General features: G+C 41.2%; 1 protein-coding gene across 1 annotated transcript; it reads right to left on the reverse strand.

Moving 5' to 3' along the window:
- Window positions 1–239: 239 nt before the first annotated feature.
- dpep1 (dipeptidase 1) lies at window positions 240–27,805 on the reverse strand. The gene is made up of 10 exons (XM_072279177.1): window positions 27,702–27,805; window positions 22,861–22,987; window positions 21,242–21,374; window positions 17,110–17,260; window positions 12,233–12,302; window positions 11,192–11,368; window positions 8,918–9,002; window positions 6,298–6,373; window positions 4,477–4,618; window positions 240–543 (listed from the first exon to the last, which is right to left on the reverse strand). Exons 1-10 carry the CDS (start codon window positions 27,803–27,805, stop codon window positions 376–378), a joined length of 1,233 nt encoding a protein of 410 aa, XP_072135278.1. The 3' UTR covers window positions 240–375.

The following is a 27,805-nucleotide window of genomic DNA, read 5'->3' on the forward strand; positions in this document are numbered from 1 at the left end:
TTAAAATACAAACTTATTTTGTACAAAGAAGCACCTCAATTTTGCTTCAGGTATAAACTGTATTTTAATTTGGAGTTCGAGTTCTTACTTATAAACTTAATGGCTTCTAAGAATGGTTAACAGTACAACATTGGGTGCATGATATATTATAGGCAAAGGTGTACTTGTGCATGACGTTAACACTGAGGAGTTCTGTTAAAAGAGCACAAATAGACAATTATGCCCATATCCTCAGGATCTTTGCTAGTTCTGCAGAAAGATGAGAAGAAACCTAGCAAAAATTCTACTTCTACATTTTTTCCTTTTAGTCAAGTTGTCTTTATTGAATGAGTGTTCTGCTCAGGGGCTGCAGCTTCCTTTTATCTTGCTTGGCCCTTACACTAATAAGTGGTAGGTGAGGGAAGCTGCTGTGATAACTGCAGGCATCAAAACCAGTGGATTTCCATTATTGTTTTGATTGCCGTAACCATAGCCAGTCCTGCATTGATTCCGAACCTGATCATATGGAATAGGCTCATCTTCTGCAGGAGAGGTTGAGTTCTTCTAGAAAAGGAACAGAAACAGATGTTTATTTTAACTCCTCCAGTCTATTAGCACATTGAACTAATGATGTTTGGAAGTGATATTGCTGATGAGTTCCTGTTTTAACTACTGTACATTCATTCATAGTATTTTGCCAGTACAACTGTTTATTGTCCATTTCCCCTGAACTGAGAATCTGCCATCCGGCCTGGATGGTCCAACCCATTCATGTGTCTGACTTAAGAATCAAAGAATCAAACCCATTAATAGATTGTACAATTCAAGCCAGATGACAGAGTTCCCTCCCTGAATGGCATCCGTGGAGTTTATGGTATTTAATAACACCCCATTACTGAGACCTACATTTTAAAATATCCAAATTACTCAAATTAAAGTTCCCCAGTAAATGTAGGGTGGAATACAAATCTGTGCCAATAGTTCAAACTAACTAGTCCAGTAATTTAACCACTAAAATCCATATCCAGAGTTTTTAAATGGTATGAAATTTATTATTTAACATATGAATCAAGGATCTTCAATTGTATTAATAAATTTAGGTTGACATTCCTTTGTTTTACAGAAGGCACAAAATCATCACAATGGCACTGATATTTGAACGAAAATACTTGCTGCTGACATTGAGATAAGCTTTCCACAATGATTGAGTGAGCCCCATGTCCCAGATTTATTTGGTTCTTTTACCAATCAAACTTTGGCACAGTCTGTAGGGGATTTGTACCATCCACTATTGGAGAAACAAGCCAGTGAATCAGTTCAGGGGATTTTCATACACATCAACCCAGAATCAAAAAGCAATTCACGTGCACAGTAAGTTACTAAAAAAACTGGTATAGACCAATGGGATTACAAAAGCAAAAGGCTTGAATATCATTCAATAAAAAGTAATAAATATTGACACATTATTTGATATTATTGAGACCCCACATTTATAGAATATTTTTTTCAAAATGTGGAAGGCTACCTGACAATAATTATGACAGAGCACCATTAGAAATTCAGTTTCTTCTAAATAAAATGGAGTACTCAGTAGAAATTTGAAATTCACATTGAATAAATGTTTCTGCATTGATTGCACCTGCAGTTATGGCAATAGCACGGGTATCAAAAGGAATTATTAAAAATGACTTACAAGTATTCTGCTCTTAACACCATATTAATAGATATCAGAAGTTATTGTCAGTCTTAAACTGTGATTGACAATGGTAAAGGCAACGTGTCTCGCCATCTTACAACCACAGATTTCAGACCATGTTCTTTATGTAGGATAATTATGTATTACCAGGACACCAAATGTGAAAACAATTGATGTTATATATTTAAGGGATTTATATAGGCATCCGTTAGTCTTGTGAAACAATGGATTTGCACCTTGGAAGGTTTCCAAGGCCTGGGCAAGGTTGTATGGAAGACCAGCAGTTGCCCATGCTGCAAGTCTCCCCTCTCCATGCCACCGATGTTGTCCAAGGGAAGGGCATTAGGACCCATACAGCTTGGCACCGGTGTCATCGCAGAGCAATGTGTGGTTAAGTGCCTTGCTCAAGGACACAACACGCTGCCTCAGCCAAGGCTCGAACTAGCGACCTTCAAATCACTAGACAAACGCCTTAACCACTTGGCCACGCACCAACACTTTTTAAGGGATAATTTGATCTAAAAATAATTGTTTAGCAAAGAGGCCTGACTTGCATAAAAAATTATCTAGATCTGCTCCCATTCAAAAAAGAATTTAGCTGATACAAAGAGGGTCTCCCTCCACAATGGAGGGCAACACTGAAATAAAATGAACTGATGAAATCGATGAAGAACATTAAAGGAAAAAAGTACAGATAGAATAATCAATTTTAAATAAACTAAAACTGATTTAATACCTAAATAGAATAGAATTAAAGTGAAAATCAGGGTGAATAGGGTATCCAGGGAGGGGTAGTACCTTGAGCGAAGGAACTTGCAATGTCCATTCTGGAGCAGCTCACTCAGCTGTGGGCCCCACCACATAATCACCTCTCACCTGTGGTCCCAAGTAATTGTTTGCATGTGACAGCAGCCATATCCCGGTACACCACTTCAACAGGTGCGCTAAACCTGTTGAAGGTAGCTGGGTCCTCAAACCCCAGTGAGGTAGGTCATCCACTACAACCAAGGAAGACCTCAGTCTGAATGTAATTACTCGTACCACTGGACCCAGATTTCTAGGTTGAGAGAGTGGAGTTGCCACAGTGCAATGGTTTTTCCACTTTAAAAACTCTCCCACACAGGTCTCCTGTCATTGTTGGATACGCTGGACAACTAACAAAGTGAAAATCAGAAGAACTGAGATTGCCGAATGTAAAGAGCAGGAGCTCACTAAATCAGCAGGAAGTGTGGGAAATCTTTCAATGGTACGAGCGGGATGTAATGAGTTTCAGTGGTACGAGCGGGATGTAATGAGTTTCAATGGTACGAGTGGGATGCAATGAGTTTCAGTGGTACGAGTGGGATGTAATGAGTTTCAATGGTACGAGTGGGATGTAATGAGTTTCAGTGGTACGAGCGGGATGCAATGAGTTTCAGTGGTACGAGCGGGATGCAATGAGTTTCAGTGGTACGAGCGGGATGCAATGAGTTTCAGTGGTACGAGCGGGATGCAATGAGTTTCACTGCTACGAGCGGGATGCAATGAGTTTCAGTGGTACGAACGGGATGTAATGAGTTTCAGTGGTACCAGCAGGATGTAATGAGTTTCAGTGGTACCAGCGGTATGTAATGAGTTTCAGTGGCACCAGCGGGATGTAATGAGTTTCAGTGGTACGAGTGGGATGTAATGAGTTTTAAGGAGTGGGTGACTTCTAAACATAAAGAGTGAAAGATCTGTGAGTGTGCATAAAGAGCATGAGGTTCTTGAGTGACAATAAAGAATGAAAAGTTCTGTGAATAAGCATAAACAGTGAGAAATAGCTCAGTGAGTAGAAATGGCAGTGATTCGCAAGTGTAAGGTGTAGAAGGTTGCTCAGATCCAGCTCCCTTCATGGGGGAAATGCCCTCTCGGCATATAACCTTCAGGGATCTTCTGTCTTTCTATAAGATTACCTCTCCTCACACGGTCAACTGCTCAACTTTTCCTCATGTTTTCACCTTAATATAATATTTCTGCTTCCAATGCATGGACGTGACAGTTTTAGAAAAAGGGAAAAGGAGAGATGGAACTCCTTCTCACAGGTTGTCACATACCTTGGAATTATTTCATAGAGGTAGAGAGATAGACAGAGCATAGTCTGCTCTAAGCATCAGACACCCATCTGCACTAATCCTACACAACTCCATTTTATTCTCCCCACATTTCCATCAACTCCACCCCCACCCCCAGGTTCTATCACTCACTTAACCATTAAGAATATTTACAGTGACCAATTCCTCTACTAACCCACAATTATATGGATTAGGGGAAGAAACCTCAAGGACAGCAGCAGTTTTAAGAAAGCCGCTCACCTCCAGCTTCTCAAGAGCAATTAGGGATGAGCAATTAAATACTGGCTCAGCCTGGGAAGCCTACATTGGGGGGAAACCTATGTGGTCACAGGGAAAACATACAAAAGCCAGCACCTGAGGTCAGGATTGAAGCACAATCATTGGAGCTGTATCCCAGTATCCCAACTTCATACATTTCCTTGGTTGTAATTCTCTTCACTTTGATTTCAATATGTTATGTAGGCGATCCAGGTTCTGAGCAAGTTGGCAACATTCCAACGAAGAACTGAACGAAATTGTCTGGTCCGCAGTGACTTGTTTTAAGTGAAGGTTTTGGATGAAAACAAAAAACAATTGCAAAGTTTGCATATTTATCCCTCCAGTTTTAGCTGGGTGTGAGGAACAGGTGAAACAACAGTTGGCAAAATTGAAGGTATTTTACACACACATTTCTCAGAAAAAGGGCCAGGTACTCGCTTTTCCACCTACCGCTACTTCCTCTATTTGCTGAAAAACCCGTAGAAAATTTTCTCCAAGGGCTGCTGTCACTTCTTCATCAGTCCAATTTCTCCGCAGTAGTTCAGCTACTAAATCAGGATAGTAGGACACATTATCCAGACCTTCAGGAACTCTTCAAAGAGAAAATTTATAATCTGTAACTCTTCTGTTTGATAATGTTGATTCAAATAATTCCTTACTTACTGTCCACGGCTCTGAAATAATAAGTCACAAGAATTGTTGCAATACAGGTGGCCATTCAGGCCATCAATTCTATAGCATCTCAAAGAGAAGTATTTTATTTACATATTTCATCCCCATGGGCCTTCTTGAGATCCTCGGGAGTTCCAGGGAGAATTTCAAGAGGTAATTCCATTCCTTACATAATTCCAAGAATACCCTGCAGAAAGATGTCAGGCACTGCCTCCTGTAAATGCTCACCAACAGGAGAGCTCAGTCCTTGTCTTGGCCAATGCATGAGGAGGAGAAACAGGCAGAGCAGGAGGATCTTGCTAGGTTGCGGATGAATGATCTCTCTGGATACTCTCTAGGAACTAAGCCAAGTGTCCAGAGATTCCTAAGAATGCACATTATAGGCAATGAGTGCATTCTGCGAGGTAATATACCATAATGGCACATCAACTGTGTTTAACTGATGTGCAGTCACTCCTACTGGGAAACTAACACAATATTTTGCCTATCCCTTCTATGTTCTATGTTCTATGTCCTATGGTCAGACATAGCATATGCCTGCTGTCTCTCTACATGAAGCATGGACCTGTGACCTGGCTTGTTCAAGCCTTATTGCAATTTACCAGCTTGTAATGTGAGGTGCCAGGTGCAACGATGTGGCACACTACCTCCGCTTCAGAACTTGTTCAACTGCAATTAGAGCCAGATATCCCAGCTGAGTTGCTACTTTGTTAAGTGCCTGTGTACAAGTGTGTGGGTTGATCAGTGGGAAGGCAATCGGAAGGGTGAGAAAGCAATTGAAGCACAGCTCCTAAAGTGGGATCAGTGTCCATTTGTGTTAGTGGAGGTGTGAATGTTGTGCCCAGTTGTATCTGTGAGGTACAACTAAAAGTTTCAGAACACCTACCGTACCTTAACATTTCTTGTAAGGTCATGAGAGTTTTTGCAAATGTGCTGTGTTCTGTGGGCAGATCACACCCACAGAACATCTCTGTTTTTACTTCCTGTCACCTCCTCTTCATTTTTAACCTGAATGTTCTTTTGATACACTTGCAAAACCTCAGGATCTGAAGCTAGGAAGAGTAGGGGGCACACATACTCTTCTTCCAGGACCTAACTACAGCCATTTTAAGTTGCATGAATGCACCCAACCTGCCCAACAGGTACGAATTCTCTTTTAGGGTAGGAATCTTGATATTATCTGGTGCAGGAGTAGGTGTGCTAAATTATTTTGAGTGGTGCAGATGGCCATTTAACAGCCTTAGGCACTCCAAACATACCTACACATTTAACATTGTACCATCGTTGATTCTTGCAACCAGTGGCTTCAAGGAATGGGATCATTGCACAATGCAGCATCACTCAAATTCTGTATTCAATTTCTGGCATCCGTGTTACACTAATTCCTTAACAATAGCATTTGAATAAAATAACGAAAAACTATGAACACTAAAAAGATTTTCAATCACTGGTTTTACATACAAATGTTTCTTCAAGAAGATCAGGCAACTTAAAAACCAATTTTACCTTGCTTCTCCAAAGATACAGACCAGAGTAGTATAGATTTCTCTTGGTTAACGGATTACTGCAAATCAAACTTAGGTAGGTACAGAATATTACCTGTGAACGCCATCATAATCACCACCAAATCCCACAGCTTTGTAACCAGCAACGTTTTTAATGTGGTCAAAATGCTCTACAGGATGATTTGAAAGATACGAATTAAAACGGATATTGAAATTTCATTGCAGTGTTTTACAATACTTAATTTAGTAGTATTATAGCTCTCTTCCTGACATAGTGGGGATGAATTCAGACACCATCAGGTAGGTTAGATTTAAAATGTTTCAATTTTAGATGGTGGCTCCAGAAATAATTTCAGGATCCAAATCAGCTTTATTATCGTTGACATATGTCATGAAATTTGTTGTTTGCAACAGCTATACAGTGCAATACATAAAATATACTATAAAAAACAAAGGAATACATAAATAAGTAGTGGAAAAAGAGAGCAGAAATAGTGAGGTAGTGTTCATTGACGGTGAAGGCGAAGAAGCAGTTCCCAAAACGTTGGGTGTGTGTCTTCAGACTCCTCTACCTCCTCCCTGATGGTACTAATGAGAAGGTGGAAATGTCCTGGGGGCTGGAGATCCTTAACGATGGATGCTGCCTTTTTGAGGCATCGCCTTTTGAAGATGTCTTCGATAGTGGGGAGGTTAGTGCCCATGGTGGAGCTGGCTGAATTTACAACCCTCTGCAGTTTTTTTTCCTGATTCTGTACAGTGGTTTCTCCAAACCAATCAGGGATGCTGTTTAGGCCACAGAATAATCCAATACCAGCATTCCTGTCCTAATTTCTTGTTAGGGGTGTATGTATACACAGAGTTTACCTCTCTTCACAGTTAATATTATGGTCTTGGAGAGTTTTGTTTAATAGTGGGACCTAGGAGTACATGTATACGGTGCTGTGAAAAAGTCTTAAGAACAATATATATATAGCTAGGGTGCCCTGAGAATTTTGTACAATACTGAAGTAATTTTATGTATTGCACTGTACAGCTGCTGCAAAACAAAAAACAAGCGTCAAGACATATGTGAGTGATAATAAACCCAATTCTGACATGGGTCTCTTGTGGATTGAGTGGGAAAGGGGCAGGGAGAGGGAAATCGTGGTTCGGAAAAGGGGAAGGGAGAGGGGAGGGAGCGGGAAGTACCAGGGAGGTTCTATAATAATCAGTAAACCAATTGTTTGGAATCAAATGACTTTGTCTGGTGTCCCAGGGATAGGTGTGTCTGCACCCACCCCTGCCACTCCTTCTCCGCCACCTGACCCACCCACACCCTTCCCGTGGCGCTCCAAACTTAACATTCCCGACATCCCTTGCTCCCGCCAGATTTACAAACTCACTCTCCACTCCATGTTGACAAATACAGTACTGTGCAAAAGTCTTAAACACCCAAGCAATATATATATATGAATATATATATATATATATATATATATATGTGTGTGTGTGTGTGTGTGTGTGTGTGTATACGCGCACGCGCGCCTAAAACTTTTGCACAGTACTGTAGCATCAGAGGTAGGAGAGGGTGATGACGGCTGCTTTTGGCACATTAGTCTTCATAAGTCAAGGCACTAAGTATACAAGTTAGGATGTTATGTTGCAATTGAGTATACTTGGCATACTGTGTTCAGTTTTACTCACCCTGCTATAGGAAAGTTGATATTAATATGGAAAGAGTGCTTTAAATTACAAGAATGTTGTCAGGACTCAAGGGACTTGGTTATTGGACAGGCTAGGATTTTATTTCTTGGAGCGTAGGAGACTAAGGGATGATCTTATCGAAGTGTATAAAGTCCCAAGGGGCATAGATAGGGAGAATGCTTCTTCTAGTGGTTGAAGAATCAAGACTACAGGGTATAGGTTTAAGGAGAGAGAGGATAAGATTTAAAAGGAACTTAAGGGCCAACTTTTTCCACACAGAGAGTGGCACTATATGGAACAAGCTGCCAGAGGAAATGGTTGACACAGGCATATAATAATAAAAGACATCTGGACTAGTACATGTATAGGAAAGCTTTAGAGGCATATTGTACTAATTTAGATGTGAATCTTAGTTCGCATGGATGAGTTGCTGAAGGACCCGTTTCTGTGGTGTAAGACTGTGTTTATCTACTGCTGTTATGCTATTGTGCACACTAAGCATTGTTGGACATCAGTTATGACCCAGAATAGCAGCACATTTTCCTCTGCTCTATCAGATAAGTAAACACAACAGAACCCAGTTAAGTCTCTAAATTTGGATCTTCACACTAATACATGTATTCTCTAACAAAACAGTGATACTTCCTGTTAACTCACAAACTACCATAACAAACTTGAAGTCAGTGTCTTCTTGCAATAAATGTTAATCAAAAGAATTATACAAATGCAGTGAAATTCTGTTAAAGACAAGTTATGGCCAACTGGATGCATGATGGAATTGTTTTGAAGCTCTGGAGCAAAGAACTCTTTGATTCCACTGTGCTCTTGCTCTTCACCTTTTATCTGTGTTAAAATTATTTCATGGAAGAGGTGTGCTGGGGATGGAATTGGATCAAATGGACGCGCAGAATATTCACACAAAATATTTGACCCTGCTTTTGAAGAAGTTCCTTCATATGACATGTTAAAATGTTGCACTATAGAACAGAATACCAACATCAGTTTGGCTTGTGAATGCTGCTGATACTAACCTGCCACATCTAATAGGTTAGCTGTAGGCTTGCAAGTAACATAGTCGTTGAAGAAGTTCACCATTATGATACCATTCTTCTCACTCTGTGAGATCAATTCATTCAGAGAAATGTTTTAGCTGGTTTATTGGTACTCTCTGGACAACCAATAATATACTTTAAAAAATTTTTATACACATTTCAGAATTGTTTCAAATGTACATGGCCCATTAAAATGATAATTGCATTGTATTTTAAAAAACTGATGCAATGATTAACCCTGAAATATAACCAACCCAGCATTTGATATATTGAAAATAAAAAGCAATTTGTTAAGTTACTGAAATAAAATGTATTTATTATACAAACCTTAGCTATTTTTTCTAAGCATGAGGCTGTGTCCTCAGTCTCACGATAACAAATTAAACTTTCATTGTGAAACTCAACTGCATCCTGTAGCAAATATCATTCTATTTTTCACATCCTTTTAATGAGTAAATACTTGAGACCCTCTTAACACCCACCCAAGGTGTCACGAAATGAAGAGCTCAGCACTTTCCAGAATAACTCTGCACAGCAATATCGCTTAGTTATTCAAAATGTTGGCATAATCAAACATAGCAGTCCTATCATTTAAATAAAAAATGAAACTCCGGTCCCATAAATATTACATCTGCTCAATTGCATTGTCGTACATGTGGATTTTTATAAACTTTAAGGAGCTGATGAACAGGATTAAACATTGCTAGCATATTCTGCCTTTCTGCTAAACTCTGACTGACATGAACTTACTCCATTTAAATATCAGAGGAATCTGCTTACTTCCCTCAGATAGTTTACTAGGATTGGCACAATCAATGTTGTGATTGAGGGATCGGGACAAGCATTTCTGCTCTTCCCATCTTGTCTGTATATTTTTGAGCCAGATTGAAGTAGTTCTTTGAGGATCCATGTCTTGGGCTGTATGTGGACTGACTTAACTTTTCTGAATACAGGGTCTCTGTCACAATGGCGGGGGCATTGGGAGCAAGGGTGGACCCAAATGCAAGACACATCTTGTGAGGTTAATTAAATTTAGTTTATTGTTCGATATCAGGAGAGCTAGGCAGGAGCAGGAGTAGCGAACTGGACAAGGACTGAGGACTACGACTAGGCTGGGACCCAGGGTCTGGGCTAGGACTCGGAATCGGCTCCCAGAACTAGAGGAGACATGAAGAGGCTAGGGTATGGACTCTGAGCCAGAGACTGGGCAAGGACCCAGTACCTGGATCTTGCCTCGGGCTCGGACCCCAGAACCAGGCATGGACGTGACATGGGCTAGGGAGAGCAGGTACATGGAACCATAGACACATACACAGAACACGGAGCCGGGACCCCTCCTTGGGTACAGGACATAGGGCCGGGACTCACACACAGAGCAGAGAGCCGGGACCCCTCCTTGGACACAGGACATAGGGCCGGGACTCATGACCCTCCGCAGGGCAATGGCAAGACACCCTGACTTACCCCACGGAGGCGAGGACAAGACAAGACAGAACATGACCCCCCGCGGGTCAACGGCCAGACCTACCCCACGGAGGCGAGGACAACACAAGACAAGACATGACTCCCCGCGGGGCAATGGTAAGAGGGCCTGACTTACCCCACAGAGGCGAGGACAGGACAAGACAAGACCAACACGAATGGACACCAGACAGTACCTATCTAGCTCCGGCGATGGAACTAGACCGAAGCGCAGGCGGAGCTGCAGACGATGGCTAGAGGCGAGAGGGGCAGAGAAGGGATTCAGACAAGGGGGTAGGACAGGAATCACAGAACACCAGGGCCAGGACTTGACTCAGAACTGGGAAGCCGCCAGGACCAGGACTTGACTTAGTGCTAGAATGCTGCCAGGGCCAGGACTTGACTCAGAACTGGGAAGCCGCCAGGGACAGGACTTGGCTTAGTGCTAGAATGCCGCCAGAGCCAGGACTTGACTTGGTGCTAGAATGCCGCCAGGGCCAGGACTTGAATGCTGCAGACTTAAGGCTTAAAATACTGTATTAACATGAAAACAATAATTTCATGAAAACATTTAGAATATGAAAGTTTTTTCTTATCAAGCAAATTATGTTCAAAATACTGCAAGTTATAAATATATTTGAAAAAGCACTTGCAAATCCTCTGTGCACCTGCATTTTTCTAATGAGGGCTAGGGAGGGGGAGGATTTCTTCACAATTTTACAGCAGCTTTATCAACAGTAAATACATGACAGGATCCTTCAAAATCTGCATAAAGCATGATCAAAATCTTACCACTTTTCTCAAAATGTCATCTGGTACATTGCGTCTATGTTTACACACGGCATAGGCACTTGAATGACTAAATATGACAGGAGCCTTTGAAATTTGCAGGACATCATTCATTGTCTTGACGGAAGTGTGTGCTAAATCAATGATCATTCCCAATCGGTTCATTTCTCCAATAATTTTCTTCAATACAATGAAAAAGAATAATTTCAACATTTCACTCAAAACATGCCAAAATATTATGAAATTATTTTAAAAGCTTATGTTATTCGGATAACTTGTAATGTTCCACTAGTTCCATACCCATTTAATGCTTATCCAATGAATAAATAGGAGCTTTTTTGTAGTCATGACATCCCTGGATATTAGTCTGTGTGACCATAACTGTTCCGCTGTCGCCAAAATAATGAAGAACTGTAAATAATTTAGCTCAAATGCCTTGAATTAAGGAGTTCTATAACTCTACATGAAGGCCTTTGCCTCAAGACAACAGCACATTTTCCCCAAGTTTTCCCCAGTTTAAGATCTACTAGCAATGCTATGACAGAACTACAAGAAACACATTCCTGATAATCTTCGATAACCAAGGAGAGTCAATAGATGAAGCATCATCCATGCCCCCAAAAAAATTAAGTGAATGTTTATAATTTTGAAGTTTTTAAAAAAAATTCCAGGGATTAAACAAAACAATATTTCCATAGAATATTATTTCAGAAAACTGCTCAGTGTTGTTCCTTCTTGTGAATACAAAATGACTTTAACTATTTGCCAGACTTTTCAGGTTCTGCAGTTAGAGGAATCTGAAAACACTTCTCACTTTGGTCTTAGTAGCATGACAGGCAATGTGTTTGAAGGAGAGTGTTTGTACGAAACGACCAATGAATTTGCTCATCTCCACTGCAGACTTTGCCCTTTATATTTTGGGAAAATTCCATCAATGTGTAAACTAGATTAGATTTTAGAAGACTTACAATTAATGAAGTTTTGCATTGTATAACATAGAGATTTTTAGCTTAAACACCCTTCACATACATGGCAGATACAAACCTTTCCGTAGTCTGACAGTCCATTACTGTCTGCTGGGTCTTCACCTGTATCCACAAGCCAGTTATCAACCCTGAAACATTGAAAAGCTCTGTTATAATTTCTCAAGTGTTAAAATCAAGCAAGTTGGCCCTTGTGAAATCAATCTTTATAGCAATTGCTTTTCATAGACTCAAACAGGTTTAAACAAACAAGGTAACATTTAATATAATTTGGCATTGTCTACAATAGGCAATAGAAACATAGAAACATAGAAAATAGGTGCAGGAGTAGGCCATTCGGCCCTTCGAGCCTGCACCACCATTCAGTATGATCATGGCTGATCATCCAACTCAGAACCCTGTACCAGCCTTCCCTCCATACCCGCTGATCCCTTTAGACACAAGGGCCATATCTAACTCCCTCTTAAATATAGCCAATGAACTGGCCTCAACTGTTTCCTGTGGCAGAGAATTCCACAGATTCACCACTCTCTGTGTGAAGAAGTTTTTCCTCATCTCGGTCCTAAAAGGCTTTCCCTTTGTCCTCAAACTGTGACCCCTCATTTTGGACTTCCCCAACGTCGGGAACAATCGTCCTGCATCTAGCCTGTCCAATCCTTTTAGGATTTTATACGTTTCAATAAGATCTCCCCTCAATCTTCTAAATTCCAACGAGTATAAGCCTAGTCGATCCAGTCTTTCATCATATGAAAGTCCTACCATCCCAGGAATCAATCTGGTGAACCTTCTTTGTACTCCCTCTATGGCAAGGATGTCTTTCCTCAGATTAGGGGACCAAAGCTGCACACAATACTCCAGGTGTGGTCTCACCAAGGCCTTGTACAACTGCAGTAGTACCTCCCTGTTCCTGTACTCGAATCCTCTTGCTATGAATGCCAGCATACCATTTGCCTTTTTCACCGCCTGCTGTATCTGCATGCCCACTTTCAATGACTGGTGTATAATGACACCCAGGTCTCGTTGCACCTCTCCTTTTCCTAATCGGCCACCGTTCAGATAATAATCTGTTTTTCTGTTTTTGCCACCAAAGTGGATAACCTCACATTTATCCACATTAAATTGCATCTGCTATGAATTTGCCCACTCACCTAACCTATCCAAGTCACCCTGCATCCACTTAGCATCCTCCTCACAGCTAACACTGTCGCCCAGCTTTGTGTCATCTGCAAACTTGGAGATGCTGCATTTAATTCCTTCATCTAAGTCATTAATATATATTGTGAACAACTGGGGTCCCAGCACTGAGCCTTGCGGTACCCCACTAGTCACTGCCTGCCATTCTGAAAAGGTCCCGTTTATTCCCACTCTTTGCTTCCTGTCTGCCAACCAATTCTCTATCCACATCAATACCATATCCCCAATACCGTGTGCTTTAAGTTTGCACACTAATCTCCTGTGTGGGACCTTGTCAAAAGCCTTCTGAAAATCCAAATATACCACATCCACTGGTTCTCCCCTATCCACTCTACTAGTTACATCCTCAAAAAATTCTATGAGATTCGTCAGACATGATTTTCCTTTCACAAATCCATGCTGACTTTGTCCGATGATTTCACCGCTTTCCAAATGTGCTGTTATCACATTTTTGACAACTCACTCTAGCATTTTCCCCACCACCGATGTTAGGCTAACCGGTCTATAATTCTCCGGTTTCTCTCTCTCTCCTTTTTTAAAAGGTGGGGTTACATTAGCCACCCTCCAATCCTCAGGATCTAGTCCAGAATCTAAAGAGTTTTGAAAAATTATCACTAATGCATCCACTATTTCTTGGGCTACTTCCTTAAGCACTCTGGGATGCAGACCATATGGCCCTGGGGATTTATCTGCCTTTAATCCCTTCAATTTTCCTAACACCACTTCCCTACTAACATGTATTTCCCTCAGTTCCTCCATCTCATTGGACCCTCTGTCCCCTACTATTTCTGGAAGATTATTTATGTCCTCCTTAGTGAAGACAGAACCAAAGTAGTTATTCAATTGGTCTGCCATGTCCTTGCTCCCCATAATCAATTCACCTGTTTCTGTCTATAGGGGACCTACATTTGTCTTAACCAATCTTTTTCTTTTCACATATCTATAAAAGCTTTTACAGTCAGTTTTTATGTTCCCTGCCAGTTTTCTCTCATAATCTTTTTTCCCTTTCCTAATTAAGCCCTTTGTCCTCCTCTGCTGGAATCTGAATTTCTCCCAGTCCTCAGGTGAGCCACTTTTTCTGGCTAATTTGTATGCTTCTTCTTTGGGATTGATACTATCCCTAATTTCCCTTGTCAGCCACGGGTGCACTACTTTCCTTGATTTATTCTTTTGCCAAACTGGGATGAACAATTGTTGTAGCTCATCCATGTGATCTTTAAATGCTTGCCATTGCATATCCACCGTCAACCCTTTAAGTGTCATTTGTCAGTCTATCTTAGCTAATTCACGTCTCATACCTTCAAAGTTACCCTTTCTTTAAGTTCAGAACCTTTGTTTCTGAATTAACTATGTCACTCTCCATCTTAATGAAGAATTCCACCATATTATCGTCACTCTTACCCAAGGGGCCTCTCACGACAAGATTGCTAATTATCCCTTCCTCATTGCTCAAAACCCAGTCCAGAATAGCCTGCTCTCTAGTTGGTTCTTCGACATGTTGGTTCAAAAAACCATCCCGCATACATTCCAAGAAATCCTCTTCCTCAGCACCCTTACCAATTTGGTTCACCCAATCTATATGTAGATTGAAGTCACTCATTATAACTGCTGTTCCTTTATTGCATGCATTTCTAATTTCCTGTTTAATACCATTCCCAACCTCACTGCTACTGTTAGGTGGCCTGTACAAAACTCCCACCAGCGTTTTCTGCCCCTTAGTGTTATGCAGCTCTACCCATATCGATCCCACATCCTCCCAGCTAATGTCCTTCCTTTCTATTGCATTAATCTCCTCTCTAACCAACAATGCTACCCCACCTCCTTTTCTTTCATGTCTATCCCTCCTGAATATTGAATATCCCTGAACGTTGACCTCCCATCCTTGGTCACCCTGGAGCCATGTCTCTGTGATCCCAACTATATCATATTTATTAATAACAATCTGCACTTTTAATTCATCCACCTTGTTACGAATGCTCCTTGCATTGACACACAAAGCCTTCAGGCTCGCTTTTACAACACACTTAGCCCTTATACAATTATGTTGAAAAGTGGCCCCTTTTGATTTTTGCCCTGGATTTGCCGGCCTGCCACTTTTACTTTTCACCTTACTACTTTTTGCTTCTACCCTCATTTTACACCCCCCTGTCTCTCTGCACTTGTTCCCATCCCCCTGTTGTGAACTAACCTCCTCTCTCCTAGTTTCTTTAATTTGATTCCCACCCCCCAACCATTCTAGTTTAAAGTCACCTCAGTAGCCCTCGCAAATCTCCCCGCCAGGATATTGGTCTCCCTAGGATTCAAGCGTAACCCGTCCTTTTTGTACAGGCCACACCTGCGCCAAAAGAGGTCCCAATGACCCAAAAACTTGAATCCCTGCCCCCTGCTCCAATCCCTCAGCCACGCATTTATCCTCCACCTCATTGTATTCCTACTCTCACTGTCACGTGGCACAGGCAGTAATCCCGAGATTACTACCTTTGCAGTCCTTTTTCTCAACTCCCTTCCTAACTCCCTATATTCTCCTTTCAGGACCTCTTCCCTTTTCCTACCTATGTCATTGGAAAACCTATATGTACCACGACCTCTGGCTCCTCACCCTCCCACTTCAGGATATCTTGGTTGCGATCAGAAATATCCTGGACCCTGGCACCAGGGAGGCAAACTACCATCTGGGTCTCTGGACTGCGTCCACAGAATCACCTATCTGACCCCTTTACTATCGAGTCCCCTATTACAACTGCCCTCCTCTTCCTTTCCCTACCCTTCTGAGCTACAGGGCCAGAGGCACGGCCACTGTCTCTTCCCCCAGGTAAGCTGCCCCACCCAACAGTACTCAAACAGGAGTACCTATTGTCAAGGGGCACAGCCACCGGGGTACTCTCTATTACCTGACTCTTCCCCTTCCCCCTCCTAACCGTGACCCACTTTTCTGCCTCCCGTGGCCCCGGTGTGACCACCTGCCTGTAACTCCTCTCTATCAACTCCTCACTCTCCCTGACCAGACGAAGGTCATTGAGCTGCAGCTCCAGTTCCCTAACGCGGTCCCTTAGGAGCTGCATCTCGGTGCACCTGGCGCAGATGTGGACGTCCGGGAGGCTTGGAGACTCCAGGGCCTCCCACATCTGGCACCGAGAACAACAAACTGCCCTCACACTCATACTGCCCCTCTCCTCAAATAACAACAAAAAATGAATACCAAACCCTCCTCGCCTCGCCCGTTTCCGCCTAAGCCTGTTGAGCCAAAGCCCTTAAGCCTTCACTCTGCTCCCGGCTCACTCTGCCGCCCACAAACTACGCTGCCCATTGTATAAGGCTCTGTTCCTTTTAAATCTTCCGCGCTTCACTGTCCGATGTCACACGCCTGCGCAGTCCCGCCTCTCTGAACGCCGATGGAAAAAAAAATGAAAAATTCTAAAATGTCCTCCTCCGCACTCCCGCTCCGATTCTCAGACTTCCTTCTCCGAATTAAACCTGAAGCAGGGTTCTGTCCTTTTAAGTCTTCTGCGCTTCACCTGCTCCCAATAAAAATTCTAAAAATGCCTCCATAAATAATGATCCTGAGACTCAGCTTTATTTCCTGGTACAAAATTGGTAAGTCCTAAAAATGTTATATGTTTTATTTTGCCCTGTCTGCTTTACTGTTGTAATTTCATTCATGCTGAAATTACAGTGGTGTTCAATATGCATAAAAATAATACTGATTACTTAAACGAAGGAAGAATTGAATTAATTTCACCTTACCATGGCGTATTGCAGCTGTGTGAGAGGGTCATGTAACGTACGCCCAGCTCGAAGAAGAGGCGTAGTGTAGCCATGCTGCTGTCAATGGAATGTCCGCCCTCTATGCCTATTAAACTGGCCAGTTTACCAATTTTGAAAGCTTCGCGTATTTCTGTCAAGAAAGGAGTTCAAAGATTTGTATAATCATTTACTTGGATTCAAACAGAGTTCACTTAACACATGTATACTTATAAGACATCCTTATTTAATTTTATGTTTTGAAATTCAGCACGGAACAGGACTGTCTGACCCAAAGGGTGGCACTGCCCGGCAGCCCTGCTATTTAACATTAGCCTAATCACCAGGCAATTTACAATGACCGTTAACCTACTAACGAGCACGTCTTTGGACAGTGGGAGGCAACCAGAGCACCTGGAGGAAACCCACGGGGAGAACGTACAAACTCCTTACAGGCGGTGCCAGAATTAAACAAACAACTGCAGAATGCCTTGAGAAAACAGTATATAATTGATATCAATGTAGCTGAAGCACTTTCAATAACTCCAAAAGACTGAGGTAGGGTAAATATTGAAAGGCTTTTATTCGCTGTACAATACAACTTCCATGCTGAGTGTCTGCCCCCCGGACTGAGGGGGAGGAGCAGGGCGAAATCACCTTTATTCAGGATCTGTGGGAGGAGCCACAGGGGCAGTCAGCAGAGGGGCATGTCCAGACAGTTAACCCAGTTACAACATATATATGGTTTACCACAGTAGCAATAGCAAGTGTACGGATGATACAAAACTAGGTGGCATTGTGAATAAGGAGGAGGATGTAAAGATACAGATGAGCTGAGTAAGTAGGCAAGAACATGACAGGTGTAATATATTGCGGGGGAAATGAAGTCGTTTACTCTTATACACAAAACAGCAAATTATTTTGTTTTACTTGGTGAGAGATTGGAACCCAGATGTGCTTGTAAACAAGTCACTGAAAGCCAGCATGCAGATGCATCAAACTAATAGATAGGCAAATGGTATGTTGGTCTTTGTTTCAAGATGATTTGAGTATGAAAGTAAATGTATTGCACTAAAATAATGTCAGGCCTTGGTGAGACATCACGTGGAGAATTATGACCTAGTTTAGTCTCCAAACTGCAAAACATGATTCAACTTGCCCTAGATTCACCAGGGTGATTCCAGGGATGATGAATATGCACGATAAGAGACTGAGCAGACCAGGCCTATGTTGTCTAGAAGTTTGAGAGATCTCATTGAAATGTAGAAAACTCTTATAGGGCTGAATAGAGACAGGATGTTTCCCCTTGATGAGAAGTATGAAACCAGAGTTTATAGGATAGGACTGAGTTGACAAGTAATTCACCTAGTAGCTGAGGAATCTTGGCTATTCTCTAGTCTGATGGGTTCTGGGTGCCTAGTTATAGTCATAGTCATAGTCATACTTTACTGATCCTGAGGGAAATTGGTTTTTGTTACAGCTGCACCATAAATAATTAAATAGTAATAAAACCATAAATAATTAAATAGTAATATGTAAATTATGCCAGGAAATAAGTCCAGGACCAGCCTATTGGCTCAGGGTGTCTGACACTCCAAGGGAGGAGTTGTAAAGGAGTTGTTGGTTTCATTCAAAACAGAGATTGATAGATTTCTGGATATGCCAGGAATTGAGGCACATGGGGATCAGGCTGTAAAATGGAGTCGATGTATTAATTTCATAATACAGATACAATTGTGAACCATTGCCTTTCACACACCATTCATTCCTAAGCCATTTCTTCCTCTCATTCATGCTTCAGTGCACTAATCCCATCCCTGATCCGAACCACAAAACCAAAGTAAAATATTTTTATGTAATATTCATTTATTGTACTGTTTGATTTCATAACTGTTTTCTGCCTTACCCTCACATACTCACATTTTCTAATGTACCTCTGTGAATCTTTGTACACTTTAGATGACTAATCACAAATCTCAGGTGTTTTCCTCACTCCTACATCACAATATGGAAGTTAGAAATGATCAAGATGCCAGATGCTGACCACAGTGAATAGAAAATCCCAAGCAATCTGGCCACAATTTCCCAATAAACCACCCTTTCTATTTTGAAGACCGAATATTTAATTTCACAAACCTCAGTTCTGAAAAACAATAAAATACCTTAATGTTATCAAAAAGACCTTAATAAGGAATTGGAAAAGGGGAAAAAAATCCTTCTGACAGTATTACTTGTGAGAAAAATAATTGAGACAGATAGTCTAGCAGCAAAATCTATTGCTATTTTTCACTCATGGTTGGTGTTCCCCATCAAAGAAAGCAAAAAGATAGTAGTCACACACACAAAATTCTGTAGGAACTCAGCAGGTCAGGCAGTGTCTGTGGAAATTAATAAACAATCGACGTTTCATGTCAAGACCCTTCTTCTGGACTGAAGAAATGGGAAGATGCCGGAATAAAAAAAAGTGGGGAGAGGGGAACAGGACAAGCTAGGTGATAGGTGATGTCAGGTGGGTTGGAAAGATGAAGGGCTGGAGAAGAAGGAATCTGATAGGAGAGGAGAGTGGATCATAGGATGAAGGGAAGTAAGAGAAGACTCAGGGGGAGGTGATAGGCAAGTGAGAAGAGGTAAGGGGTCAGAGAGGGGAATAGAAGAAGGAAGGGGGAGGACAATTTATGACAGTTTCACCAATGTAGAGGAGGCCGCATAGGAAGCACCAGACACAATAGACAACCCTAGAAGATTCGCAGGTGAAGTATATCCACAAAAAAAACTGAAAGAGAACCAGGAGTGTTTCCCAGAAGAGAATGTCATCGAACCCCTAGAGCAACATGCTAGATTTGAGATATTTCTCTACTTGCATTCTTCATATAGGGACATGTTCTTGTAGTAACCCATGGGGGTGGATGTGGTAAGCCATGTATATAGGTTGTAACTGGGTTACCTGTCTGGACATGCCTGGACATGCCCCTCTGCTGACTGCTCCTGTGGCTCCTCCCACAGACCCCTGAATAAAGGCGATTGTGTCACTGCTCCTCCCTCAGTCTGGGACAGATATTCAGCATGGATGTGGGTCCATTTTACTGTTAATAAAAGCCTTTCAGTATTTACTCTACTTCCAGTCTTTTGGAGTAATTGATAGTGCATCAGTGGAGGAAGGTGATGCGGCAATTTTTTACTGAAGGGCCATTGCTGCCCTTTTAACAAGAAACCTTCAGAGACTTACCTCTCTGGGACAGATTTCTATCCAGAGGAAAGTATGTTAGAAATTGTGAAGCAACTTCAATGGGAGTTCTGGGAATAGGAGCTGTCTAAGTGCCCTTAAACTTTTACATTCTTCTGAGAAATCTTACAGGAGATTCTGCTAAGAGTCTCCCACCATGTCCCTCCTGTGTATCTGTTTGTTCTGAATAAAGGCCTATTACATCAACAACCCTGGTCTTAGGCAACTTCATAATCTTTTTTGCTGGATGTAATGTTATTTTTAATTTTTCCACAATTGAATTTTTCTATTGGGCATTTGTACCTTAAAGGAATCTATTTTGTCTGCAAATTACATACTCTCTGCTGTCTGTCCACCATCATAACCTGCATTGCATTTTCTCATTGACCGTACTGCTGCTTGTCAATACTCTGGGACGATGCTAGATCTTCAGCAGTAAAGGTTCCTTTGCTCAGTGTAGACACAGAAGACAGCTGATGCTGGAATCTAAAGCAACGCATGGAGCACTGGAGGAACTTAGCAGGTCAAGCAGCATCAATGGAGGGAAGTGGACAGTGGATGCTTTGGGTCAAGGCACGTTATATGAACTGAACTGGATCAAGTCCATATTCTTGCTATAGTTGCTGCCTGACTTGATGACTTCCTCCAGTACTTTTGCATGTCTCCATTGCTTAGTTTGTACAACAAGAACATGAAGTTTTGAACTACTTCATGAGATTTGAGTCATACAAGTGAATATACAGAAGACTGCTGTGTTGAGGGGAAGGATTTGGGCCTCTGCCATTGTAAATCCATGATTCCCTATCAGAGGACGTGGTAAAGAATAGTGTTAGATTTAAGTAGGAAAGCACCATCATAACATGTTGCCAGATTAATTGTAACTGTTGGCAGCAAATATTAGAAATTACTTACCCTTGCTTGAAACTACACATTGGAAAGTTTCAGGATACTTCACACACATTCTCTTTATGACATCAATTTGTTCCAGGGTTTGCCTCACAGTATCCTTGTACTGGGTGTTACATGGCGTATATGCAGCCCAAAACTGGAACAACAGAATTTCCAAGTTAGAACTTGAAAAATTAAAGCTACTGTATAAGAACAATCTAATGCATTGACAGTCACAGAACAGTGTCAAGAAAATAAATACATGCAATTATTTTTCAGGGCATATTGTGCATGATAAATTGGAATAAAAAGGGCGGATGTGATGAAAGGCCGTTCCTCGATCTCTTATCTTTTAGAACCTTATTAACCCAATCAAATCAATAACAAGCTCTCAATGGAACTACCTAATCAGTCCTATTCCCTGCTCCTTGTTTATGTCTGATCCTCGCATGATTGTGTAGATTCTGGGTAACCTTTAAAAAAATCATTTGAAATCTGATTAGCAGCTATGCCCAAACAATGTTGATATTACTTCCAAATGTAGGCTTGACACCATGCTCTCCATGTCAGGCTCTGGGATAATAGAGATTAGTTTAGGGTAGGAAAGGTGTATGGATGTTCCTTTGATATTCAGTCATCTCTAGCAGATTTTGAGGTGAGTCACGTTTCTACAACTCTTAAAGGAGACATGAGGGTTGGATATGAAATCTTCAGCTGGATTATATGAGATAGTGCAACCTCTGTTCCGTCATGTTAGCACACATGTGCCACTATTTTACAAGGTTTCCTTCTCTTCAACTAAAAGGTTCAGAGATTCAATTGGCAGAAAGGACTTTCTTCCACTTGATGCGAAACTCCATCTAATTATCTTCCTGCTTACTTTCCTGGTATCCTGCAATATCTTCCAGTAACATTTACACAATTCAAATGCCATAAATGATAGTCCCAACAGATGCAGAGAGAGATTGTAATAATTTCCAGTACTGTAGACGGTTTGATGATCTGTCAGGCACGTTATTACTCTGCTAACTTGGAGCATTTTGATTTCTAGTCATGATCGGTATTTGTAGTTGCTTATTCTCTTTGTTTATCATGTATTATTTTTCCCTTACATTGTTTTCACTGTTAAGAATGCTATAAAAATGTACATTTTTGAGATTATTTGGAATGGAACCTGGCAAATGCACACTCATCTGAAATAAATGGAACAATTATGATTCAATGAAATGCTTCTCAAGAGAAATACTTATAGCTGACAATGATATTAATAAAACATCCAAGACTCTGATTTTAGTTTGCAGTAAACAGCAATTTTGCATGAGTTTGCCTAAATGGTGGACATGATGAGTGATTGCTTAGATAAAATTCATTGACGAGATAATCTATTAAGTTTGAGGATAACCAGAAGAAAATATATTTGGTGCTCTACCTTTCTCCCTGCCTGATATAGATCTAATGCTTTATTACATCTCAGAAATGGCTGTTTTCTTCACTTAATCCATGTTTTCAATATCCTCCCTGCTACTGAAGAGCTTTCATCATACTTACCCATTTTGCTGCATTCAATTTATTTTTCTTCAATACAATCTGGAATTGAATGCTGAAAATTAACGCACAATTCAATTAATAGGTAAGTTAAATACCTGTCCTCCTACAAGACCTTTTCTCAATTTGGGGATGTTAGTGTGGGTTTCATTTAGCTGGTTCAGATCCACTTTGCTTAGTTGGTTATGAAAGCGCAGTAGAAGTTGCCAGGGGAGATCATTGTGTCTAGTTTTGGAAAGAAAAACATTTAAATGTCAAAAAACAAAATGAGTTCTGACACACCAGCTTGCATTTCCCTCAGAATTCCTCACATATAGGGGACTGTACAAATCTGTATAATTTCTAATTTATTTTGATAAACCATTTGAATGAATCATGATTTTTATGTTTCAGAAACTTTTTACCTTTGAACTTTGAAGTCCAATTCTAAGAAAGATTACCATGGGGAAGTGCTTTACAAAGCTGTGGAGAAGCTATTATTTTTGTGCTTGCTCTCACCTAATCCATTCAACAATACAAGATCTGAAAACGGGATAAACCATTTTATTTGCTGGAAAACAAGATGGTATTATCATATAAAGTGCACAAACTCTATCACAGTGTCACTTTTCATTAGTGTTAAGCCTCTGAAGTTTCTGTTTTGTTAATATCCAAGCCACAAAGCCAAGGAACTATATTAATTTCGCTGCCATGAATCAGCATCGGCTGCTCATTCACTTTTTCAGGACAATTTTCTGGATGCTCTCTGGTTACTTCCAGCAATGGAAGCTCCATTAGAACCACAGCAATCTTGAGTCACCTGGCAAAAACACATAATGGACAAGGCTAGAACCTTGTTCTTCCGAAGTACTTTGGTGTGATGTTCGATCTTTCCTTGGCAACCTTGTAGGACTACAAGTTGAGACAAGGGCAACAAGCAACATCATTTGTAAGCACCGGGGAGTTGATGGCAAGGCGACAGGCATGGTCCCGATCTGCTCGCTGAATACTGCATGTTAATATGCTTAAGCAGCACTCACCCTCAGGACACTGAAATCAACCTCAACCCAGAGGCTTCAAAATCCACATGGAATTGCAGCTCCTCTATTGAGTACACCCCACCTAACAGTCTTAAGAGTGCTAAAACCCAGACCTCCAAGTTCAGAAAATATTCAATGAGAAAGCAAGGCTGTAGCTTAAATCAAAAAGCCTTCTGTGGGACCAGCCCAAAGCCTTCGACTGAGAAAGCAGCCATTTTCCCCACTCTATAGATCAGCAATGATTCTATGAAAATGCCATCGGGCTCAGACCTGCCACAAAGAACGCCAGTGGCCATGAAATGATACTGGATGACCCAAGAGAGAGCGACCATCTCCAAGTGCTTGGAAATAAATTTCCTTCCTGTCATTCCATTAAACTCTTTCTCAAAAAGGTTAGGTTGCAAACTGTTGGTGTTGGAACTCACTGCCCCATCAACTATATTCCCAAAACCCCTGGGGCATCACCACAGAAATTCCTTGGGCCTAGCCATCTCCAATGACTTCAACAAACTTTCTTTATTCATAAGGTCAAAGTGGGGATTTTTACTGATGGTTGCACATGGGTAATTTTACTTGCAATTCCTCAGAAAATGAAGGAGCCCATACCTGCATGTAGCATAACCTAGGTAACATCTGACTGATAGGTGGTAAGAAAAATGCACAGCACAAGAGAGGCAGACAACATCCTTCTCACATAAACCTTGACCTTCAGTGGGAATCCCCAAATCCTATATTAGCAACATCTTAGAGATCATTATTGCCCAGAAACTTTAACCATACAAGGTTGAGAATCCGGTGCTGAATGACTCATTTTCTGATGTCCCTAAGCCTTTTTTCTATTGACAAGGCAAATCCAAAGGGTGATAAAATGACATCACGTAGACATTCGATTCACCTTTCTAAATGTTCATTTACTCCACCACTGGCGTATTGTGGATACAATGAGTACCATCTGCAAAATCCAAGTTACTTCAAAAAGCACCTCCAATCTTGTGAACTCTGCTGCCAAGTGGGACGAGGGATTCGGGCACAGAAGGACCATTTTCTGAAGGTGGCTCTTCCAAGTTACATACCAACCTGATTAGGAAACATCTCATCCCTTCCTCATCATTGGTCTAAATCTTGAATTCCCAGCCCAAAAGCACCAGAAGGAAAATAGCAGTGCAAGTAAATGTCTCACCATCACCTTCTCAATGTTTAGCATTCCCACCAAGAAAATGAATAACAAAATATGCTCCATTTTTTTCCCAGTCTGCAGTAGACATCCTTCTGTCATTGAAAATAGCTTCAACTATACGTAAACACAAGAGATTCTGCAGATGCTGGAAATCTTGAGCACCACACAAGATGCTGAAGGAACTCAGCCAGTCAGGCATCATCTATGGAGGGGAACAGGAATTTGATAATTCGGGTCAACACCCTTCACTGGGACTTTGCTTGGTCAGTGAGCAGCAGGAGAAATTGGTTAAGGTCCAGACGGACAGGGAAATGAATCAACACAAAAGAATCTGCAGATGCTGGAAATCTAGAGCAACACAGAAAATGCTGGAGGAAATCAGAATCAGGTTTAATCTCACAGGCATACATCATGAAATTTGTTGATTTAGCGGCAGCAGTATAAAGCAATACACGATAATATAGAAAATAAATAAATAAATGAGCGACTCAATCACAGTAAGTATATATATTAGCTAAATTAAAAATAGCGCAAAACCAGAAATAATATAATAAAAAGTGAGGTAGTGTTCATAGGTTCGATTTCCATTTAGGAATCGGATGGCAAGGAGAGGAAGAAGCTGTTCCTGAATCGCTGAGTGTTTCTGCACCGCCTTTCTGATGGTAACAATGAGAAGAGGGCATGTACTGGGTGATGGGGCTCCTTAATGATGGACGCCCTACTGAGACAAAACCTCTTGAAGATGTTTTGAATACTACAGAGGCTAGTACCCATAATGGAGCTGACTAATTTTACAACTTTCTGTAGCTTCTTTCGATCCTGTGCAGTACCCCCCCCCCCCCCCCATCATACCAGACAGTGATGCAGCCTGTCAGGATAGTCTCCATGATATATTTGTGGAAGTTTTTGAGAGTTTTTGGTGACAAACCAAATTTCCTCAAACTCCTAATGAAATATAGCCGCTGTCTTGCCTTCTTTATAACTACATGGATATGTTGGGACCAGATTAGATTCTCAGAGATCTTGATACCCAGGAACTTGAAATTGCTCACACTCTGCATTTCTGATCCCTCTATGAGGATTGGTTCGTGTTCCCTTGTCTGACTAAAGTCCACAATCAGCTCTTCGGTCTTACTGATGTTGAGTGAAAGACTGCTGTTGTGACACCACTCAACTAACAGCTATATCTCACTCCTGCACGTCTCTCGTCTCCATCTGAGATTCTGCTAACAATCATATCATTAGCAAATTTGCAGATGAAATTTGAGCCATATCTAGCAGCACAGTCATGGTTGTAGAGAGAATAGAGCAGTGGGCTAAGCACACACCCCTGAGGCACACCAGTGTTGGTCGTCAGCAAGGAGGAGATATTATCACCAATCTGCACAGATTGTGGTCTTCCGGTTAGGAAGTCAAGGATCCAGTTGCAGAGGGAGGTACAGAGGCCCAGGTTCCGTAGCTTATTGTTCAGGACTGTGGGAATGATGTTGTTAAAAGCTGAAGTATAGTCAATGAACAGTATCCTAACATAGGTGTTAATATTGTCCAGGTGATCCAAGACCGCGTGAAGAGCCATTGAGAATGCATCTGCCGTAAACCTATTATGGCGATAGGCAAATTGCAGTGGGTCCAAGTCAGTGCTGAAGCAGGAGTTGATTCTAGCTATAACCAACCTCTCAAAGCATTTCATCACCATAGATGTGACTGCTACTGGACGATAGTCATTAAGGCAGCTCATGCTCAGCAGGGCAGGCAAGATCAATGGAGATTAATGAACAGTCAATGTTTTTGGCCAAGACCCTTCATCAGGATTCATCAGAGAAATTAATTGTACTGATGCCTCATCCATATTATTTGATTCCAATTTCCATATGTATATGAATTACCTTCCTCTGTTTATCAAGGGAATAAAAGTTGTTCTATCAGCCCAACCAAACTGAAATCATCCAGGTTATCTGACACCATGAAATCCCACTGTGACTACACACGACCTGATTTCAGGTCTGCTATATTCCTGCTCTCAAACAGTATAAAAGCAGAAAGCTTTTAAAAAAAAAATCTGTCCCACATCTTCAAGGATCTCTGTTATGACCAGACACTTGTCTGATCCAAGATAAGATTCCTACAGGCAGGACAAAGTTCACATTAACATTTGAATAGTCACTATGAAATTCAGCCCTTTTGCATACAGTATGCATTCCCCATTTCTATGACACATCTTCAGTGAGAACAGAGGAAAACACAACATAGTGCAGAGCGGAGTCTGTTATTGATGCTTCAGGAAATTCTGTGGTGTAATTTCTGACACTGGAAATTATTTTTGTGCATTTGGGACAATATTGAGAAATGTGTGTACATATGTAAGAAGATATATCAACAAAAAGAGACCAAACTTTGCAAAAAATTTTCCTGAAAGCCACAGAATTTTCAAGGGCTTTTTTCCTCACTTTTTCTTCATGTTCTGGCTATTTATTTATGTTTGGATTTGCACAGTTTTTTGCCTTCTGCATCTTTCACTGATCCCGTTATAGTTACTAATCTACAGATTTGCTGAGTATGCCCACAGGAAAATACATCTCAGGGTTATATATGGTGATGTGATAATAAAATTTACTTTGAGCTTTGAGAATCCACCATAAACCTAACTGCCTCATGTGTGATTTCATGGATCTAATTTAATGTCAATTGAGAAAATCTACATGTGACAGCTTTGCAACGTCATATAGAAATTTGTTTTACTCACCCATCAATAAGAGGAGTTCGTTTCATTAGCTCCTCTGCCCGTTGTCTATACCGATCCGCAGAGCACAGTGCACAAACACTGAACAGAAAAAAAGCAATCCACAT

The sequence above is a fragment of the Mobula birostris genome, chromosome 15 (genome assembly GCF_030028105.1).
Source record: "Mobula birostris isolate sMobBir1 chromosome 15, sMobBir1.hap1, whole genome shotgun sequence".
In the NCBI taxonomy this organism is placed as follows: Eukaryota; Metazoa; Chordata; class Chondrichthyes; order Myliobatiformes; family Myliobatidae; genus Mobula; species Mobula birostris.

Coding starts and splice junctions, on each gene's coding strand:
- dpep1 (XM_072279177.1), bottom strand. CDS start 27,805: ATGTGGATTGCTTTTTTTCTGTTCAGTGTTTGTGCACTGTGCTCTGCG. Junction 4,619..6,297: donor GATTATGATGGCGTTCACAG/GTAATATTCTGT, acceptor TTCTCTTTGAAG/AGTTCCTGAAGGTCTGGATA. Junction 544..4,476: donor AGCAAATAGAGGAAGTAGCG/GTAGGTGGAAAA, acceptor TTCCTTTTCTAG/AAGAACTCAACCTCTCCTGC.